This window comes from Callithrix jacchus, chromosome 10 (genome assembly GCF_049354715.1).
Source record: "Callithrix jacchus isolate 240 chromosome 10, calJac240_pri, whole genome shotgun sequence".
NCBI lineage: Eukaryota > Metazoa > Chordata > Mammalia > Primates > Cebidae > Callithrix > Callithrix jacchus.
This window is the reverse complement of record NC_133511.1, coordinates 95242413-95265955: the sequence shown is the minus strand read 5'-3', so window position 1 is coordinate 95265955 and position 23543 is coordinate 95242413. Positions and strand designations below refer to the sequence as shown.

The 23543-nt window shown below is 37.3% G+C and overlaps 1 protein-coding gene across 1 annotated transcript; it reads left to right on the top strand.

Moving 5' to 3' along the window:
- Positions 1–20818: 20818 nt before the first annotated feature.
- LOC100396448 (heat shock protein HSP 90-alpha-like) lies at positions 20819–23156 on the top strand. Its single transcript, XM_078339277.1, is given in 4 exon segments — positions 20819–21588; positions 21590–21747; positions 21794–22242; positions 22245–23156. Coding segments are annotated over 4 exon segments (2199 nt in total). The 5' UTR covers positions 20819–20841; the 3' UTR covers positions 23090–23156.
- The last annotated feature ends 387 nt before the right edge of the window (positions 23157–23543 follow it).

The window sequence follows — 23543 nt, the reverse complement described above, 5'->3', positions numbered from 1 at the left end:
GAGGAAAAGTAATATAAAATAGAGGCTTTGATGTCATGAAAAGATTTGGCATTATATCAAAACTTGAGTTTTGTTTTTTTTTTCCCAGTAGAGAATGAGATGGACAATTGTGTGTAATTCAGCATTTTGGTTTGATGGCAAAATTTGGTAATAAGTTTTTCTGTTGTTTCCTGTGAAAGCTTTGATGCCTTGCTGCCTATTTTCCTCAAGGGGCAGTAACACCCAGTAGTAGGCAATAGAAACAGATAAAATCCTGGTTTAAAAAAAAATCTTCACACTGGAACAAATTAACAATTAATTCAATTCAGAAAATCACATTAAAACAACATTAGAAATGTGCCTGAACCAAGTAAGGTCTAAGAAGGTCAAAGCATGACACACTATCTTCTGCTAATTTGTGAATGCAAAATTCCTCAGGCACAGAGGGACATTTCTACCAGTGAAATACTTTCTGGGCTTGAGTATAGCATAGAGTCACATGATTAGGTTTGAGTTTCTGATTTTTAGGTGACCCCTGTAACATTATGTTGGTGGTTGATTAAGACTTTCTGTTTCTGTTTTCATTCACAAGAGGATGTGTGTGTGTGTGTGTGTGTGTGTGTGTGTTTCTGTGTCTGTGTGTGCACATGCACACGCACATGCATGGCTGTGTGTGTTTTCTACAGATGTTCATGTTCAGAGGCATTTTTGATGTTTCATTTTCAGTTGTGATAGCTAAGTTGATGTTGTTTTGTCCTGCTGATCCAGAGGCTGGCATTGCCCCAAAAGCAGAGGCAGGGGAATTCCCACAAGGGAGTGCCCCAACCATCTTCATAGGGTGCTGATTGGGATTTCAGACAGAGAAGTGCAGAGCCCCAGGTTGATTTATCAGAGGAACTTAAGCACAGAATGCTGTTGCATGTCCTCGTGATGTACAGTGAGAGAATAGGAATGTTCTACCATGCTATCCCTGCTGTCAGTGGGTGTGAAGTATATATGAAGGCTTAAGAAATTTGGCTCAGGATCAGGGCCACTTTCTTTCAGTGTTTTGGGCAACAACCTGGATGCCTTTATGAGTGCCTGGGAATGTTGAAGGCCCTGGTTTGAGCTCAAGCCTTCTGAGAAACACCTACAGCTGGCTGGGCACTTTGTGATTTTTCAGTCCTGATGCAGAAAGAAAGCAAGGGGTATTAGGGGACCCTACAGATATGACCAGGAAGACTGCTTTAGTGGAATTTTAGTGGAATATAAAAAAACTCAACTCACAACCAAAGAACCTTGAAATGACCTGGGAAAATGTGTGTTTAAAAAATTGTATAAAAGGAAGAAAACTCCAAATTTTAATTTAGAGGCTTTCTATGTTGAAGGATAGACTTTTATGTTCACGTATCTCCTAAGAAGATTGTATGATGGTTTAACTATTTGAGAATGAAGATAAAGTTTTCTTTTCTTTCTTAAAAGAAGAACTATGACACTGTAGACCACCTTGTGAATCTTAAAAGCAAAACAGAAAACATATTCTCTTAAAGAACCATTTGTAGTTAGAGACTGGTTTTCTAAAATACTAATTTATTTAAAAATTCTATTTGTAATAGAATTTCTATTATCGTATGAGGAATAAATAGGTGTTCCCAGATTCTTAGTTGGAATACGAAAATGTAAGTGGCAAATTATATGCTTTCATCAAAGAAAATTCTGAGAAGTCAGGTGAAGTTACCCAAACAATTTAGAAAAAAAAGTTATTGTAGGGCTGGGAACAAAATTAAAGTTTTGAATTAACCCTACTGGGGATGGATTGAAATATGTTGTTGCTTTTTCTGTACTAGTCTGTAGGGTCTATATATAACAGTCCTATAAAATGGGCTGTGTAATGCTGGCAGGAGTGAATAATTCAATCCCATCAAATATGACATACATCGACTTTGATAAAAATTAACAGTTCTTTAACATCTGCCTTTAACTTTGAACCATGACAAATGTTGGAAAGGCAATAAAAGGAAGAAGGAAGCTTCACATTTGTCTTACGTAATTTATAATCTAGGAAATGAGATAAAGGAACTGACTTATATTGGATAATATGCAGCAGACTGAAGATGTCTATATTCTTATTCCTAGAACCTATAAATACATTGCGTGGTAAAAGTTTGCAGATGTGATTAAGCTATGGGTCTTGAGTTGGGAAGTTTATCCTGGAATATTGAGGAGAGCTCAAATATGATCACAGAGTCCTTATAAATGAAAGAGGGGGACAGGAGAATCAGAGGAGAAGTGACTACAGAAGCAAGGTTTGCGGTAATGTGGGACTGTGAGCCAAGGAATGTGGGCAGCCTCAGGATGATGGATAAGAAAGGAAAAGGGATTCTTCCCAAGAGCTTCCAGAATGAGCATAGGCCTGCCTGCCCCTTTAAACTTCTTTTTTTGTTGTTGTTGTTTTTATTGTTATATTTTATTGCATTTTATGTTTGAGGGTACATGTGAAGAACATGCAAGATTGTTGCATAGGTACACATATGGCAGTGTGATTTGCTGCCTTCCTCCCCATCACCTATATCTGGCATTTCTCCCCATGCTATCTCTCCCCAACTCCCCAGCCCCCACTGTCCCTCCCCTATTTCCCCCCAACAGACCCCAGTGTGTGATGCTCACCTCCCTGTGTCCAAGTGTTCTCATTGTTCAACACCCATCTATGAGTGAGAACATGCGGTGTTTGATCTTCTGTTCTTGTGTCAGTTTGCTGAGAATGATGGTTTCCAGCTTCATCCATGTCCCTACAGAGGACATGAACTGATTGTTTTTGATGGCTGCGTAATATTCCATGGTGTATATGTGCCACATTTTCCATGTCCAGTATCATCGATGGGCATTTGGGTTGGTTCCAGGTCTTTGCTATTGTAAATAGTGCTGCAATGAACATTTGTGTGCATGTGTCCTTATAGTAGAATGATTTATAATCCTTTGGATATATACCCAGTAATAGGATTACTGGGTCCATTTAAACTTCTTACCCTCAGAACTGTAAGATAGTAAGTTTGTGTTATTTTGAGCCATCACATATGAGGTTATAGCTGTTAATTTTTACAGCACCAATAGTTAATTAATTACTATTATATATCACCTACATTTCCCATTAATACTATGTAAAGATATCCCTTTGGAGAAACTCAAACTGTACGCAGGAGTAAAAATTTCTGCAAGTCACAAATCTACTATGCAGCAAAGCAAAAAAATTAAACTCTAGTAACAAATTCTGAACTATCCCCAAATGGAGACTACTGAATTAAGGAAAAAATACTTATCAAAGATATAATTATGTGCTAAATTACATTACAAAGGCAAAGAAGTTAGGTAAAGTAAAGTGACGTTAGGTTGGAAAATTGTTCTGGGTATTCCATAAAAGAGGTTGTTTTTTGTTAAGTCTAGATGGGTGGCAAAACCTCACTAGGCAGAGAGAGAGCAGGAGAAACTAATATGCAAAAGTAAATATGGCCAACAAGTGAGTGGGCAGTAAGATGATTAACTGGATAGGGAAATATAAATTATATCTTGGGGAGTAATAGGTAGATCATAAGTATGGAGAGTGATTTCTGTTTGTAAAAAAAAAAAAAGTCAAGTCCAAATCCAAAATTTTTATTTGATTTGCAAGACAGCAAAAGGTAATGAATGGATATGAGTTGTTTACAAAAAGTTTGTTTGTTTCTAATTATCATTTTATCTTTAAAAAGGGCTTATAACTTTTAAGGCATCATGATATTAAAGACTGTCTTCTAGCAGCCTGTAAGAAAGACTGAAATCTGGAAAACTGAGGGCTGTTGAAGTAATCCAACCATGAAGGCCTGAGTGAGGATGGAGCCAGGGGGAGTTTAGGCTCCCTAAATGTTTATGAATATTATGTTGAAGAACTAACAATAGATATATCAGAGATGAATAGATAGTTTTGAGTCCAATTTCCCAAGCAAAGAGTTGGATCAATGAAAATGTTATGGAGATGAATATGGGGAAAGCGTTAGAAAAAACTAATGAGTTGGATTTTGAAAATGTTGTCTTTGATGTTGACAAAGCATGTAAATGAAAATATTCCTAGGCATCTTTAAAAAAAAGAAGTTTTGGGAGTCAGGCTAAAGCATATAAATAGAGGTATAATTTGGAAGGTCATAGGCTACCCTGAACTGTCATTTCTAGGACAAAACTGTAAGGAGACAAGGAAATGAAACAATGCATTGAGAACTGGAGAGCTGCACAGTTTAGGTGTAGGACAAAAAAAGAGTGACACACAGAGGGGCTGATTGAGATGAAGAGGAAGAATCAGACTGTGTGCAGGATAGACACCAAGGTATGGGGGATTTCAAAAACCGTAGGTAAAGTAGCACTGTCAAATACAGCAAAAACTTCACAGCACATCAGCCTGATAAAGGTCACTGGGTTCTGGGATTCTACAACAGAAGAGTTGTTGGTGAACCTTAAAAGGGAAATATAATTTGGTTGGAAACAGTACAATGGATTAAGGAGCGTAGGAGGGATTTGAGAAAATTACCATAATTTACTCATGTTGCAAGTAAAAAAACAGAAGAGTAGTAGAGAAGGCGATAGAGTTAATTTCTAATAACTTCTCTTTCTCTTTCCTTGACTCTTTACGTGTGTGTGTGTGTGTGTGTTTATATATACACAAACAAATGTATTTGTGTGTGTGCATATATTATGTTTGCAGGTATTTGTGAATATGTGTATATACACATACCTATGTATATATACATAAATGCATATAGACACACATATTTCAAAGAGGAATTAGGAGCTGTAAGAGAAGCTGGAGGGAAGAGGTAACTAGAAATGAGGTTTAATAACAACACAAACAACAAAAATGTCTGTTATACTATGAGTACATATTCCTAAGGAACTTTCAGGAGCCAGAAGGAAATCTGCTACTTTTTTCTCTTATCTTTACTACATTTTCCAAGGATAAGAACTTAGTATTACAAGTCTTGGGGCCTTCTGTGCTCTATACATTTAATGCTCATTAAAAAATTGTGGTCTATGTGAATAAGTGAATTATATTTATTTCAAATATTGCTTAAAAGAAATACACAATTTTGGGATTGTGTATGAGTTAAGGAAAAATAACCTTAACTTGTACTCATACCATTTTAAACAGAGTTTTGGAACCCAGGGGTTTCACAGAAACAATGTTGACCACTCACCAAGAAGTTGGAGAGCAATTTCAATCTAGTAAAAAGGCTCACAAGTGGGCTAGGAGTTCTCTGGTCAAAATATTTGTGTTTATATTTCTCATCAAGACATACATGGACTCCTCTGGTTTCTCTTTCTGTTTGCCAACATAAATTAATTCATCATTGCTTAAAAATGTGTGCTATTCTCTAAAAAGGAAAGGAAAAGGAGTTGGGAGTGAGTCCAGAGTTGCATTTGTCAGATGCCTATTTGTGCTAGCATATTAAAAGATAGGCTGTATAATTTAATCTTCACAACTCTGAGGCAAGTGCCTTTTTATTATTGCAAAATATACATAACATATAACTTACAACTTTAACCATTTTAAGTGTGCAATTCAGTAGCATTAATTATTGACATTATCTATTTCCAGAACTTTTTCATCAACCAAAACAGAAACTCTTTACCCATTAAGCAACTCCCCATTCCCACACTTCCCTTCCCCCATACCCTGGTTACCTCTATCTTATTTTCTGTCTTCATGAATTTGTCTACTCTAGTTAGCTTATATAAGTGGCATAGTACTATATCTGTCCTTTTATGTCTTGTTTTATTTGGCATAAAATTTTCAAGGTTAATTCACGTTATAGGATGTATCAAAATTTCATTCATTTTTATTGCTGAGCAATATTCCATTGTATGTATATACCATGTTTTATTCATCTGTTAATGGATATTTGGGTTGTTGTCACCTTTTGGCTACTGTAAATAATGCTGCTATGAACATTAGCATACAAGTATTTATTCAAATCCTTTCTTTCAATTCTTTTGGATATATAACCAGAAGTAGAATCATTGGAGGAAGGTATAATTTTCTCCATTTTTAATCATAAAAATGCAAAAATATTAATTTTCCCAAAGCCATTGTATTAGTCTGTTCTCACAATGCTATTTATATAAAGAAGTACCTGAAACTGGATAATTTACAAAGAGGGTTAGTTGCCTTATGGTTTTGCAGGCTATACAGGGAGCAGGGCTAGGAGAAGCCTCAGGAAACTTACATTCATGGCAGAAGGTGAAGGGGATGCAGGCATGTCTTACATGGCCAGAGCATGAGGAAGAGAATGAAGCAGGAGGTGCTACACACTTTTAAATAACCGCATCTTGTGAGAACTATCACATGAACAGCAAGGGGGAAGTCTGCCCACATAATCCAGTCACCTCCTCCAATATTGGGGATTACAATTCACCATGAGATTTGGGCAGGGACACAAATCTAAACCATATCAGCCACTTTATATCAGCATATCTCATATCAGCAAGGCTGGGATTACAACTCAGCCAGATATGTCTGATTCTAAAACCTATGACCTCTTTTTTTCCTAATATCATGTTGATGTATGAATTTTAATATAGTTTTACTTTGTTATTATGAAAAGCATTTGCTTTTCTACAAGATACTTTTACTATTCAAATGAATGCAGGGACATAAAAAAAATCTTGCTAAAGTAGTAATTATTAACCTTGTTGTTGTTTTTATATGTTCTTATTACCAAAGTTAAGTAGAAAAAATAGAGAGCAACATTTCAGGCATTTGATTCTCTTGAGATTTACATAAATGGAAATTTACACTAGACTTGTTACCAACGCATTCATAGTACTTCCCTATGGAAATTGACAATACCATTTATGTACATGTATAAATAAATCAGATTAACCTTAAATTCTATAATTGACATTTGCTTAGTGTTAATCATGGATTTTTTTTACATGCAAGAAGAAACAGACGAACCAAAAAAAATGGGTGACAAATGAAACAGAAAAGGAAAAAAATCAATAAGCAATAATTGCCAAAGAGATCAGTCAGACATCAAAGTATATTGTTACATGCAACAACACCTGCTCTCATGAGATGCATTTTTTTAAATACTCCTACAACCTTCCAGCAGTGACAGTGACATGATGGGTGTCATACTTGTAAAGTACATGTACTAACTCTTAGAGCAGAAAATAACATTCACTCCTACCCTTCTGAATTACGAGGAGTCAACCTTGGAAAACCCTTCCATAAGAGTAAACTTTCCATCTGCTCATCCTGAAATGCAGTGCTGCCGGAGGGCTTATTTCTCTCTACTAATCATTAGAAAAACATGTTTATTTTCTGAACAAAACCTCGGTGGAATATATATTTTTAAAATACATGTTAGATGAACTTAATTCAGATAAACCCAGCTCACGTGTATATAATAGAAATTTGGGTTTTGATTGTAAAATTAATATCCCATTATACATTACTCATTTTTAAAATAATTCTGACCAACCTTTACAATGGGTATCTACTTTAATTTTATTGCTTCCATTGTTTCCCAAGGGGCATAGGAAATTTAAGTGTCTTTGGCAATGTATCATACTACATTTATGGCTCAGTAATTGATAAGGCTTAAGGAAGATTTATCTCTAGTGACAGTAACTCTATTGCATATAAAAGTTGCTACTGCTCAATTTGAGATGCTACAGGGACAATTGTCAGTAGTTCACAAATTGTCAATTGCTTCACATTTTCTGTCTGGCTTGATTTAAAGTCTTCTTGTTCCTTATGGATTGTTCCATAATAAGGCATTTTACTTGAGTGTATGTGCCCCAAATTCTGAGAAATCTCATTTCTCATTCTATCTGTAGAAATAAAAACTTTTCCTCAATAAACCTGGTTTTTGTCTGTTTATTATATTGTGTTTAGAGATAGTACCAGTTGATGCCATTTTACTTAGTCATATTTCTGATCTCCTGGTAATGAAATTGTCTGGAATACTTAAGTACACTTACATAAAAAACACATTTCATCTCTTTTCCCATGAGGTGTGTTAAGTAAGGATCTTCACATTAACAGTGAATTATAATCCCATGTTCACTTAATTTAACTTTATCACAATAGTGGTTTGCATTTTACATATTTTATTTATCTCAGTATTTATAACTCTTTTTAAAATGGATTTTAGCTCATGAAACTGTATGTATATGTATAAAAAGTGCATTTTTGCTTATGATTACTGCCTTTAAATATTTATCACAGAATAGGAATTATATGTAACATTGTATTAGACACCAATTCTATAATACTTGCCTCCCAATTGAATATACTTACTGAAAGTTAGGATGACCAAAGTGTGTCTGTTCTATGAGTTTGGGAATTTAAACATGACTAGGAGAGCCAAGTATGATATTTTAGATAATTGTCATCATAGCGACTAACAATGATTAGCCTCAGGACTGATACTTCTGAAAATTTAAGGATAAAACCTGTCATGTTTAAGTAATATACCAGTAGAAGAGAAGAATATTTTCCTAGAACAGAGTCAGTCTGCTAAATACTTCAGGGACACTGCCTGACTTCTGAGGTTGGAGGAAGGTGATTTTGAGTGTCACACTCTGTAGGATCTTGCCTGTTTTGCCCTTGGTCTAGCTCCTCAGGAAACATGCTGATTTCCATGCCAGGATAGGTAGCTGTGAGAAATAACAAGAACAAGGCAATTAACTAACAAGGCAATTAACATCAAGGACATCATAAGAACCTGAAATAATGAAGCTTTCCTGTTTGAGATCTTATGAGTAATAACAATATTAGGGGCAACTCTTTTCTTCCTTATGGTGAAAAGAATTGATTTTCATGGGGATGGGGATGGAGATGGAACATCAGCAACTGCAGAAACCCTGGGCTTAGTGTAGGGGCCATAGAAGAGTGATTCTCTGAGGGGGCAGCAAGCTCCAACACCCTGAAAGAAGTCAGCTGGTGCCATGAGGGGAGAACACAGAGGCAGCCGACACCTTCTGAAGGTCGAGTGGAAAAGGGCAACTTTATCTTAAAAAGCCCACTTTAATCAGTCATCCTGGACCCTATCAGTGAAAATCTTGGTCTTGGAAGGATTTGGGTACCAAAAATTATGTTGATGGAGACAGTAAAGCAGAAACTGTTATACCTTCTTTAGTGATATCCAATAAAATACAAGTATTTATATCTCTACCCTCGTGTATATATCTCTTATACCCCTTTTTCTGTTTGATATGCATTATTCATCTTAATTTGATAGTTAAAACTTTACCTCACTTTTGATAGTTGGTGGGTTGCCATTTGGTTGGTGGAATGCATTAATTTCACTAGCATCTCTACAAGTTTTTCTTTTAAATTAACCAGGGTTATCCTGGAACAAAACATGTCAGCAATATTTGTTCTGTGTTTCTCCTTGATTCCCAATGGACTATCTCAAGTGTATTACTTTCTTAGTTTATGATTTGACTTGAAGGCTCCTATGGAAATACTATTTAGATATAGGCATTTTCATTGCATTCTTCCCTCTTGTTGGTTGAATATATATATATGACATATATATGTTTGAAATATATATATTTGATGATAATTATAAGTTCTCAAACTACTGCACTTCCCTTGATTCACCAGCTAGTAAACTTTGTATATGGAACTGTAACTTCCCTTATCACCCAAGTTGCAAAATCTTGGGTATAAAATCTGAGGTTTCTAGGATTTAGGTTTCACTGATGTTATGATAAAAAAATTTTTTTCAGGATATCACCCAGAAGGGAAATGACTGTGATTGACTTCTATAGCTCTCATGCACACTCTCATGCAAGTAGCTGAAAAGTGGCATTTCAAAACATGATTTTAAATGCACAAGGGGAAAATACAAGGGAGAAAAATTGACTGACTGGTTTTAGTTTTCAGCATTCTAAATCTTACTCCTCTTGTTTTAGGCAGTTCAGGCTGTCTAACAAAACAGACATAAAAAATATCGTAGACATGATATGACATAGACATGATAGACACACAGATATGATAATGTGTAAACAAATTTATTTTTTCATAGTTCTGGAAGCTAGAAAACCAGTATCAAGATGCCAGCATGGTCAATTTCTGCTGAGGACTCTCTTCCTAGCTTGTAGATAGCTACTTTCTTGCCGTATTCTCACATGGATGATGGGGATGGTGGGAGAAGACAAGCTCTTTGGTATCTGTTCCTACAAAGGCACTAATCTCATTATTAGGGGGAAGCCTAATGATTTTCCAAAGGCCTCATTTCCAAAACCATCATATTGGGGTTAAGGCTTTACCATACATATTTTGGGAAGACACAATTCAGTCCATAGCACCTCTCTACAGTATTGAATGGCTCAAAACAATTATTCACTAAAGGTGTAGTAAGAGCTTAGGACTATGCTGGGTGCTATGGGAGCCACAAAGAAGGAAGATGACATAGATAATAATTTGATTTGATTATAATAAGGTAGATATCTCTTAGTAAGAAAACATAGATGTAGAGACATAATTCTCTTTCTAGGACTTTTTAAATAGCAGAGTGCTTTTGAGGTTCTTCATTGGGAAGGAAAAGTTTAAGATACACAAGATGAGTTGGTAGGAAAGTTAGAATACTTCCTTTAAGAGACATCCTTTAAGATTGTTTGAAATGATCAGGACATGAACCAGAACAGCCTAGATAGGCCTGTCAATCTTTTTTTCCCCCTTCTTAAGGTTCTTAAGGGCTTTATGTAGCTGTGTAAACTTGAGTTTGAATGCCAGTAGCTTGAAATTGTATGTTCTTATTAAGTTCAAATGGGGCCATCATTTTGTCTGTAGCAACATAAAATTGCTTAAATGAGGAATTAAACTAACTTTACCAGAAAGGAAAGGGACTATTAGTCATTTCATGCTTATAATGTAGAAGGCATTTTACAGACTATAGTTTATTTGATTCTCACAGCCACAGTTACAAAGTAGCCATTTTTATCCATATTTTATACAAAAAGGAAGACAATAAGCCTTAGGAAGATTAAATAACCTTTTTTAAACTAGTTTAAAATGCACTTACTCTGCTAATAAGTGGTAGAAATAGAATTTTAGACCATTTTGACTCTGAAGCCCATAATCTTTTGTACTATTTCAAACTGTTTTTCTGAAATAACTACATTGATCTCGTGTCCAGTAACTGAATAGCTATTCAGTTTTACCTGTTTTCTTCTCAAACTACTTTGCATCTTTATGGGATTTGATTTTCTTCTATATTTCTCATATTCTCCCATAATCAACATTAGATAAACAGGTTGAAAAAGATAAATGCTTATTTCTCCATTGTTCTACCAATTGATCCAAAGCAATTTGATTGAAAGGAATGAGAATGGTGTTTGCGTTAATATATTGCATGAAGAATTACATTTTACAAGAAACATAAAAAGTATTATATGAAGATAAGAGCTTATGGCCAAATACATATCAGGAATCCTGGTTTAAGTACTAACAGATTTGTACCTTGCATAATTTCCTATATCTTTAAAATGCTAATGTTCAGTGTATTTCCAAGAAAGTAAAATGAGCTCAGTGTTTCATCAAATTATTTGCCCACAAAACTCCATTGTTACTCAATTAGTGTCTTATGGAACTTAGAATACTCAAGTATAGTTTGAAGCAATGGCTTCTGGTAATGAACAGCACCTGTTTCATTTCAGTGGTTATTCCAAGATCACTATGAAGTACATTTATCTTGTGAGTTAAAACTTAGAAGCCCAAAATGCATATGTGGGTGAGCTAGTTCTTTCATTGCAATTGGTAAAGCAGTTTGGAAAAGACGGTAAACAAACCACACAAATATGTGCACAAAATTCCATTTGTCTGTGTAGTTCAAAGCAAGGTGAACTTACGATTTAATTGCTCTGATGGAGTGTGAGTGTGGGTAGACTGGGGGTGTGGGTGGGTGGTATTCATTTTAGGCTACCGTTATAAAAGTAGAACTCAGTTTTACTATTAGCACAATATGTGCCTTTGTAAACAGGACACAATCTGGAACCTTATTCCTGTAATAAATATACTTTTTCTGCAGCTCATTTTTAGAATTTTGATCTTAGCTTCCCAGTGCTGTTACAGAGCAAGTTTAATCTGTGCCTACAAAAGTCAGTTCTCTAGGAGTCCAGGGGTATTATGGGGAAGTAATACAAGAACTGGCATTGTTTGGAAGAGAGAAAAACTGATTGCCACAGATCACTCTCTCAAGCTCCCAACCAGCTGGAGAATGCCATATGGAGGAGGGAAGAGTTCAGAGAGGACCATAACTTAAGTCATCAGAAACCAGTTTAGTCTCCATTGGACTAGATCTGATCTACATAAAGAGCTGACTACATATCTGATCTACATAAAGAGCTGACTACAGTTGTCTTCATTCTGCCTGTAGAAATCATACAAGACAAGGTTAAAACAACAGGTCCATCTTTTGCTAGCTATATGTCTATTTTCAAATGATTCAATTTTCTTAAACCTTCTTTAATCATCAGTAACCTGAGGCTAATATTTGTTTAATGAACTGATTGTTATTATTACAGGGAATAATGTATGTAAATCACCTACATTGTGCTTGCCTTGCTCATAGTTGATAAATAATGAGAGCTGCTTTTCTTTTTATTCAGGCTTTTGGATGAGGTTGGAGAAAAAGAATTTGAAGAGTAGGACAAGAAGGAGCCTGGTAGAGGGAACATATGCTGGTGCTTTTCTATATTTGATACTGTTTTCATGTTTAGAAGACAAATCAGTTTTATATTCCAGACAAGAGATGGAAAATGCATTTAATTTTCAGTGACCTTTCTCTAGTTCTCATTCTCTTTTCTCTTCTCTGAAGCCTTTTATAATGATGAATACATTATTTTTCTTAAATTTCTTTCTTTGGCTCCCACAAAGCTCTCCCATCTTAGTTCTGCCTCATTATGTGACTGCACCACGTCCTCCAGTGTTTGAAAAATTTGCGTTCTGGTTATCCATCACTGCATAACAAACCACCTCCAAACTTCTTGGCTTAAAACAATGACAATCATTTTGTTTTTATTCCTCATGGTTCTGGAGGTTGATTGGCTCAGCCTGGTGGTTCTTACTTAGGTTCTCTCAAGCAGCAATCAGGAATGCTGGGCTAGAATCATCTGAAGGCTTATTCACTCATGTGTGGCTCCTGGGAAGAGGGAGGAGATGTGAATAGATAGGAACTGCAGAAACTGAAGCATCTTCCTCTGACTGTATGTTGTCCCTTTTCACAGTTTTTTAATACAGCAACTTCAAGGTAGCTATGCTTTCTGCATGGTGGCCCAGGACTTCAAAAGTTCAAGAGGGCAGAGAGAGAACCAACCTTTTATTACGTAACCTCAGAAGTCATGAATTATCACTTCTGAAACATTTTATTCATCAAGACAATTACAAAGGCCTGCTCAGGTTCAAGGGGAGGAGAAATAGACTCCACACTTGCTAGGGATGAGACAAGATTATTCAAGAGCATGTGGAACAAGAAATATTTCTGTGGCCACATTGAGAAAATAAATCTCACCACAGTCTGCTCTCTGGTTTCTTCATGCAAAATAGATTTGATTTGATCTGTGTCCTAGTCCCCTAAAACATACCCCATCCTGATCATTTACCAAAGAAAGTCTCATTCCATTTTGGCAAGGGGCTCATGCTCAAAGACCAGGATCTTGGCATATAAGTAAGATTCAGCGTAGATAAGGCTCTGTAGTGTGGTTCCTTGTGTATAACTTCTTGAGCAATCTCTTCTTGATCTAAGACCTTTACACTAAAGGGGCATGCTGTCTGCCTCTCTCTCTCACCCAGCATGTAATGGTGGGACAGGTAAAATAATCACGGTAGAAATTCCCATTTTAAAAAGGGAAAATCGAGGCACAGCAGTCATTGGTTCATAGTAATTCTGAAAAAGTACCTGGGTATATGTTGCCAATTCCTTGATTAAGGTTCAGTTGTACTGTCTGAGAATAACTTTTTCATAGCCCTTGCCTTTACCTTTTCCATAAAATATAGTCTGTGTTTGCAGCTCAATAGTTTTGTCTGCTTGCTGTCTGCCTGTAGAAGTTCGAGTCCAAAGACCTCTTTAATTTCATAGTTTCTCTGTCCCTTTCAATCTAAGCTGATCTCATACCTTTAAAAATGGAGTGTTTTTTAAGCGTATCAATTTTATAATCCACTCCATTATATAAAAGCCACAACCACAGATCTCTTCAGTGTAATTCTTGTGCTACTTTGGACTTCCTATGTGACTATTGTGGGACGATGTGCTTCAGATTCTTAGAAGCCCAATGTGTAATAGAAAGGATCCATGAGACATGCCTTACTATTCTTAGTAAATCTTTTGTCAGTTTGAGGTAACACCTTAAATTTTTCTTAACAAAAGTTTTCACAGTCATATTCTTGGTTTTATCTTTAGATCATGTTTTCTTGATTGTATGCTAGACTTTTTCTCTGTCCTAAATTCATTTCTTAATTTAAGGGTTATTTTACCTCCAGAAAGGCTCAGAATGAAAATGTTTTCTTTATCTAGCAAGTCCTGCCTCCTTTATATTTAACAATTCTTTCTTTAGGTTATCTCTCTTCTCTTGCACTTTACTATATAGGCAGCTAGAAGAAGGGAGGCAGCAACTTCAGTGCTCTTTTTGGAGGTCTAATTATTTAGATCATTTAGTATGTTAGGTTAGTTTCCTAGTTTCCATATTATAGCAGGTTAGACACATTTCCTACTTGGCAGCTCAGGGAGTCAAAGGTACACACATGTTTCAAGGTAAGACCTATTCTTGGAAGTCATGTAGACTTACTTTTTTTTTTTTTTTTTGAGATGGGGTCTCACTCTGTCGCCCAGGCTGGTGCAGTGGTATGATCTCTGCTAACTGCAACTTCTGTCTCCCAGGTTCAAGTGGTTCTCCTGCCTCAGCCTCCTCCCGTAGCTGGGATTACAAGCACCTTCCACCATGCCCGACTAATTTTTTTGTATTTTTAGTAGAGATGAGGTTTCAGCATGTTGGCCGGGTTGCTCTCAAACTCCTGATCTCAAATGATCTTCCCACCTTGGCCTCCCAAAGTGCTGGGATTATAGGCATCAGCTGCCATGCCCAGCTTCAGCCTTACTTGTATGTTTTATTTCTTTTGGTAATCAAAAAGCCCACCCAGGTTAAAAAGGAAAAGAAATAGCTTCCAATTCTTGATGGGGGGGAATTGGCAAAGATCTAGAAAAACATGTTAGAGTAAAATGTTGTGGCCATTTATGCAAAATGTAACACACCCTGAATATAGGTATTCCCAAATGTTCTGTGTTATCCCCATTCTACTTTTCTTTCCATAATTGTTCCTTGGTGATTCCATTTGCACTCATGTCTTTAATCACTTTGTATATGACTCTCCAGAAGCGTCCTCATCATCATCCGCATCATTATCAAATGGCTAACACATTTTGAACACCAACAGTGATCCAACCAATGCACTAAGGGCTTTTTATGAACTGTTTTTATATAGTTCCCACCACAAACCTATGACATTGTTTCTGTTTTATAGAGGAAGGTTAGGGGGTGAAGTAAGTTAAATGCAGCCACACAGTTATTATATAGTGCTTTTTTTTTTAAAAAAAAATCTCTGATCTTTTACCTGTAAAGTCCACACCCTTAAAACCATTAGTTGAGGTTGTCTCCTGGGTTTATATCTCTGGTTCTGACTTTTTCTCCAAGGAAAAGTGTTTGCTGCATAATGCCATCTTTTAAAATCTTCTCTATAGACAGTAAATTGGGGAAGGGAGGAGGGCTACAGACCTGGCTGATATGTATCCAGTGAGCTGAGTTGGAGAAGGAAACATCCTTCTCCTATAACCATAGAATTCAAAGACAATGTAGTGTTAGAACATGGTCATTTAGCAGAGCAGAGCAAACCAGAGAAGCAGGCTCATATATTTTATAAGACAAAGAGTTTCTGGGACATGTTATCAGAGAGAATTGGAATCAAGCATTTTGTTAGGAGATTGTTGAGCTGCCAAGGTGGGAGAGAACTTGGGCAAAACATTGCCTTTTGGTAATAAGTATCCAAAGCTCAATTTAAATGCCCAGTCATGGGGTAGATACCATTGTATTTCTCATTATTCCATTAATGTCACAAACATATTATCTTCTCCATATAAGAGATTCCAAAAATGTTACCACCAAAATAAAGAAATGCCTTAAAAGTAATTTATGTGGGGTGGGCGCAGTGGCTCACGCCTGTAATCCCAGCACTTTGGGAGGCTGAGGTGGGAGGATCACAAGGTCAAGAGATTGAGACCATCCTGGCAAACATAGTGAAACCCTGTCTCTAATAAAAATACAAAAATTAGCTGGGCATGGTGGTGCGCATCTGTAGTGTCAGCTACTCAGGAGGCTGAGAAAGGAGAATCACTTGAACCCGGGAGAAGCAGGTTTCAGTGAGCTGAGATAGCACCACTGCACTCCAGCCTGGTGACAGAGCCAGATTCCTTCTCAAAAAAGAAACAAAGTAATTTATGTGAAAACAATTTAGATGCTTTAGTTGACCAGTGCTTCAGTGTAAATCTATAGTGACCTGTGACTGTGAGACCATAGGTGTGTAACTTTGTTTTTTAAAATGCTGAGGTGAAAATAGATTGCCATAGAAAAGTCTGCTGCAAGGGAGGTGACAGGTCCATGCTGTTCTGAATGTCTACAACCACTGCTAGACATTGTTCTGATCAGTCCAGTCTCTTCTAGGTGCAGATTTCCTCTTCTTGGCTCTTCAATAGCTTGGCTGGGGAAGCCACTCAAAACTGGGTCAAGTTAACTACAGCTGAAGAAAGTGAAGCAATTTATCTGGCAGAAACCAGGACATGTGAATTTATTTTCTACAGCTGCTACATCAAATATCACAAACTTAGTGGCTTAAATCAATATGATTATCTAAAGTTATAGAGTTCAAAAGTGCAATATGTGTCTCACTGGCTGAAACTCTAGGCTGCGTTCCTTTCCAGATGCTCCAGGAGAGAATCCATTCTCTTTTTCCAACTTCTAGCAGTGCCCACATTTCTTGTCTGTGCTCCCCCTTTAACACAAGCAATCATGGAGAAAGTCCTTCTCATGTAGCTTCTCCCTGACAGGACGTTCTTCTGTAATTATACAACTTTAAGGATTTATTGGGCCTACTTAGATAATCTAGAATAATCTCTTTTTTAAGGACAGCTGATTAGCAACCTTAATTCCATCTATAGTCTAAATTGCCCTTTGCCATGTAATCTAACATATATACAGTTTCCAGGGATTAAGACAGAGATATTTTGGGGGGCGTTATTTGTCTAGAAGAGTGATAGGATAAGGGTCTTTATACGTGTGAAAGTCTTTCTATCTGGATGACCTCAGTGAGCAAAAATAGGATTAGTGATTAGAAGCCTCAGAGAGAAATGCTTAAGATGTTTTAATTATCTGCAGCATTTCACATTTTATATACCTCCTTTTTTTTTGAGATAGGGTCTCACTCTGTCATCCAGACTAGAGTGCAACAGTGCGATCATGGTCCACTGCAGTCTCAACCTCCTTGGGCTCGGGTGATCGTTCAGAATAGCTGGGACCATAGGTGTATGCCAGCACACCTGGCTAATGTGTTTTTTTTAAAATTGCATTTTATGTTTTGGGGTACATGTGAAGAACATGCAAGACTGTTGCATAGGTACACACATGGCAGTGTGATTTGCTGCCTTCCTCCCCTTCACCTATATCTCGTATTTCTCCCCATGCTCTCTCCCCAACTCCCCACCTCCTGCTGTCCCTCCCCCATTTCCCCCCAACAGACCCCAGTGTGTGATGCTCCCCTCCATGGCTAATGTTTTGTATATTTTATAGAGATAGAGTTTTGCCACATTACCCGGTCTGACTCAAACTCCTGGGCTCAAGTGGTCCTCTTGCCTGGGTTTCCCAAAGTGTTGGGATTACAGGAGTGAGGCATCTCACTTGGCCATATTCCATATACCTCCTTTAGATTGTCATTAATTATCTTCTAGAAAAAAAACAATCCCTTCCTAGATGAAGACACTGGAGAAATGAAGAATCAGAAAGGTTGATGAACTCGCCCTTAGGAAGTGGTAGAACTGAATGTAAACTTGGGAATTAGTGTGTTTCCATCTCTAGAAGTAGCCAGTTTAGTTGGGGGCAGCTCTACGTCTAAATTTTGACTGCTAAGATGGGAAAAGCATAAGCTTTTGAAGTCCCTGTATCTGAAAGTGGTTTGATCAGAGATTAGATGCTCTAGATTGTTTGAAGGAATTTTGGGGGTTGGAGGGGATGCAGAGTTGAATAAAACTCAAATTTCTTTACTAGAGTGAAACTAATTCTTGCTGGAATTTTGTAGTAATCTTCCAAGTAATTTCCATACCTCAAGGCTCTTCCGTCTGTAGTTCACATAAGAAATCTGTGATCATGGTATACAGAATGTCTTCAGCTTAAATCTCAGGTGTTCTGCTTACTAACTCTTAGGTCATTGGAATATTATTTACCTTCTCTTAGCTTTGGTATTCTCATCTCTGAAAGAGAGATGATGGTAACACAACCTTTTCAGGATGAAACGAAGTCTAAATGAGCAAATGTAAGTAAAATTCTTATAATGCTTGTCACACAGTAAGCACATAATAGTTTTTTTTCAATTCTTATTTGGATTATTTTTTACTCACAATAGACATCTCAAACACAGCTCCAATCATGTAATTTCCTTAAATATTAATCTTTAGTGCCCCCCACTGCTAATGGAATAAAAAGCAAGATACTTAAGCTTGACTCGCAGTGTCCTCTGGATACATCTTTCCATTGCTTGCAGAAGCATACAATCCAGACATGCTCATTTCCTTTGTATCTGAACATGTACGTATCACTAATTTTCTTGTTTGGTATTCTCTCATCACCATTCACTTATTTTAGAATGCTCTGATTCACATTTCCCAAATCCAAAACATTCCTTAAGAAGAAGCACAAAGAGTGCCTTCTCCATGATCTTTCTCTGAATCTCAACAAAAAGTGATTTCCCCATTTTGTTATAAAATGATTAAATAACATATATGTAAGGTGATATTGATATATAGTAGTGTATCTATGTGCTTGCCACATATTCCCTCCTTATACATCATTTAGAACAGAACCTTATCTTAGTTACTATTTTATCTTTAATATGCTGTATACGTTTGGCTCAATCACTTAAAGCACATACCAAAAGTATTGAATTAAAGAATGAATGAAAGAAATGAAAATCTTTTACCTTTTTAAGCTAATTCTCAATTGCAGCATTTATATATGATTTCCTGCTCTGAAATTAATAATAATTTGAATTTTCATATTTGGTTCTTTAGGCAGAAAAACTCAAAATATAAGGTTCAATAACTCAATAGATATTTAAATTCCTAATATGTGGTCAATCATCTCTTATAGCCTCTCTGTCAACAATCAGTGTGCCAGATATTTCTAGGACTTTGGTTGTTAAAACAAATTGTGTTGTAAAACATTCATATGCAATAGTTAAGTAGTATGGCATGGTAGGCTCCAGACCTAGAAAGACCTGGGCTTGAGTCCTAGCTCTGCCATTAACTTGCTATGGGCTTTGGGTAAGACTCTAGCTCTCCCTGAGCCTTATTTTCTCATCCATAAAACAATAATATAGTAATAATGATAGCAATCACAGTAATAACATCTATCTATTATATATCTATAATTTAATGGAAGAAGTGAAGAAGTGGTGGTAATCTCAAAAAGTTAACATTGGAAAATTTTAATCACTCCATAATCTCTCTCACCATCCCCAAAGCCTCTGCAAATAGGCTATACAATATAACAGGCTACACAAAATAATAAATAAAATTATTAGTTTGTTATCCAGCTTCAAGAAACCTAGCACCATAAGCTGTACTGACTTGATTGTCAATCACTGTTCCCCCATACAGACATGCTTGAGCCATCACTAGAGGGATGGTGCATACATTATTGGTCAGTGTGTCTGTTTTGTGTTCAGTGAATGCATGGTGCTGCCTTTTCTTGGTATAGAATTAAATTCAGTACTAAGCATCATAGCATGTTGGGAGAGGATATGAAATATTGCCAGGGTGATCATAGATACTGTCTGGTGATTCAAGGTATTTTACTTGTTGCTTTCTGGAAACTACAAATATCCAAGAAGATATTTCAGCTAAGACTCCCTGCTACTGCATCAACCTCAACAACTCTACTTTTGCTTATTTTATATATCCAGGTTATTTTTGTACACACAGGGTCTCACTCTGTCACCCAGGCTGGAGTATGGTGGTATGATCATAGCTCACTGCAGCCTTGAACTGCTAGCCTCAAGTGATCCTTCCATTCAGTCACCCAGATAGCTAGGACTACAGGCACATGCCACCACTCCTGCCTAATTTTTATTTTATTTTGTAGAGAAAAGCTCTTGGTATGTTTCCCAGGCAGGTCTTGGACTCCTGGCCTCATGCAAAACTCCAACTTTGGCCTCCCAAAGCACTGGGATTGTAGGCATGAACTATCACACCTGGCCTAGGATTCTATTCAAGATTTTCTTTGGGGATCAATGGCTATGCTATTTTTTTTTAAGTTGAAAATTCACTAATATCTACCTCTCTCCTTTAGAAACTGAGACTCAGAAAATTTACTTCTCAAAGGCACATACATAATAAAGAGGCAGAGGCAGCACCATTGTTAACATCTGTCTGTGCCAGCTCATATCCTCGTGACTCCACCAAATCAGCCTCCAAAGAAAGAGTACCAGTTACCTGCATCTGCATCTCTTCACCTAAGAACTTCCAACCAGAGTTGCTTCAGCATCCTGGTGCTGCTGCTTCGCTGCAGAGCCTGTGCGGTCCTTCAGCCAAGATGCCCGAGGAAACCCAGACCCAAGACCAACCAATGGAGGAGGAGGAGGTGGAGACGTTTGCCTATCAGGCAGAAATTGCCCAGTTGATGCCACTGATCATCAATACTTTCTATTCCAACAAAGAGATCTTTCTGAGAGAGCTCATTTCAAATTCCTCGGATGCATTGGACAAAATCCGGTATGAGAGCTTGACGGATCCCAGTAAATTGGACTCTGGGAAAGAGCTGCATATTAACCTCATACCAAACAAACAAGATCGAACCCTCACTATTGTGGATACTGGAATTGGAATGACCAAGGCTGACTTGATCAATAACCTTGGTACTATTGCCAAGTCTGGGACCAAAGCATTCATGGAAGCTTTGCAGGCTGGTGCCGATATCTCTATGATTGGCCAGTTTGGTGTTGGTTTTTATTCTGCATATTTGGTTGCTGAGAAAGTAACAGTGATCACCAAACATAACGATGATGAGCAGTATGCCTGGGAGTCCTCAGCAGGGGGATCATTCACAGTGAGGACAGACACAGGTGAACCTATGGGTCGTGGAACAAAGGTTATCCTACACCTGAAGGAAGACCAAACTGAGTACTTGGAAGAACGAAGAATAAAGGAGATTGTGAAGAAACATTCTCAGTTTATTGGCTATCCCATTACTCTTTTTGTGGAGAAGGAACATGATAAAGAAGTCAGTGATGATGAGGCTGAAGAAAAGGAAGATAAAGAAGAAGAAAAAGAGAAAGAAGAGAAAAGAGTCTGAAGATAAACCTGAAATTGAAGATGTTGGTTCTGATGAAGAAGAAGAAGAAGAAAAGAAGGATGGTGGCAAGAAGAAGAAGAAGATTAAGGAAAAGTACATCGATCAAGAAGAACTCAACAAAACAAAGCCCATCTGGACCAGAAATCCAGTTTTTATTCTGCATATTTGGTTGCTGAGAAAGTAACAGTGATCACGACGGTATTACTATTGAGGAGTATGGAGAATTCTACAAGAGCTTGACCAATGACTGGGAAGATCACTTGGCAGTGAAGCATTTTTCAGTGGAAGGACAGTTGGAATTCAGAGCCCTTCTATTTGTCCCACGACGTGCTCCTTTTGACCTGTTTGAAAACAGAAAGAAAAAAAATAAAATCAAGTTGTATGTACGCAGAGTTTTCATTATGGATAACTGTGAGGAACTAATCCCTGAATATCTGAACTTCATTAGAGGAGTGGTAGACTCAGAGGATCTCCCTCTAAATATTTACCATGAGATGTTGCAACAAAGCACAATTTTGAAAGTTATCAGGAAGAATTTTGTCAAAAAATGCTTAGAACTCTTCACTGAACTGGCAGAAGATAAAGAGAACTACAAGAAGTTCTATGAGCAGTTCTCTAAAAACATAAAGCTTGGAATACACGAAACTCTCAAAATCGGAAGAAGCTTTCAGAGCTGTTGAAATACTACACATCTGCCTCTGGTGAGGAGATGGTATCTCTCAAAGACTACTGCACCAGAATGAAGGAAAACCAGAAACATATCTATTATATCACAGGTGAGACCAAGGACCAAGTAGCTAACTCAGCCTTTGTGGAACGTCTTCGAAAGCATGGCTTAGAAGTGATCTATATGATTGAGCCCATTGATGAGTACTGTGTCCAACAGCTGAAGGAATTTGAGGGGAAGACTTTAGTGTCAGTCACCAAAGAGGGCTTGGAACTTCCAGAGGATGAAGAAGAGAAAAAGAAACAGGAATAGAAAAAAACAAAGTTTGAGAACCTCTGCAAAATCATGAAAGACATACTGGAGAAAAAGGTTGAAAAGGTGGTTGTGTCAAACCGATTGGTGACGTCTCCATGCTGTATTGTCACAAGCACATATGGCTGGACAGCAAACATGAAGAGAATCATGAAAGCTCAAGCCCTAAGAGACAACTCAACAATGGGTTACATGGCAGCAAAGAAACACCTGGAGATAAACCCTGACCATTCCATCATCGAGACCTTAGGGCAAAAGGCGGAGGCTGATAAGAACGACAAGTCTGTGAAGGATCTGGTCATCTTGCTTTATGAAACTGCGCTCCTGTCTTCAGGCTTCAGTCTGGAGGATCCCCAGACACATGCTAACAGGATCTACAGGATGATCAAACTTGGTCTAGGTATTGATGAAGATGACCCTACTGCTGATGACACCAGTGCAGCTGTAACTGAAGAAATGCCACCCCTCGAAGGAGATGACGACACGTCACGCATGGAAGAAGTAGACTAAGCTCCATCTGAGGGACGACTTACCTGTTCAGTACTCTACAGTTCCTCTAATAATATATTTTCAAGGATGTTTTTCTTTATTTTTGTTAACATTAAAAAGTCTGTATGGCATGATCACAACTATAAGGGGAAGGTGGATCTCTGCCGACTTCTGAGCGATGCTGTGATACTATAGGCAGTAACGCAGAGCTAGTAATGCTTGTTTAGTTTCACGTTGGCTTACATTAACAGATCGAGGTACTGTGTGTTGTAAGATGTATGTAACATGTTAACTTTGTGGTCTAAAGTGTTTAGCTATCAAGCCAGATTCCTTAGTAGACCAAATCTTGTTATCAAAGTGTTCCCAAGCTATACTTTGATGTTTAGAAGAGAAGTATTTGTTATATCTTGTAGGATCTACTTTCTGAACTTTTCATCCCCTGTAGTTGCCAATTCTGCATGTACTAGTCCTCTAG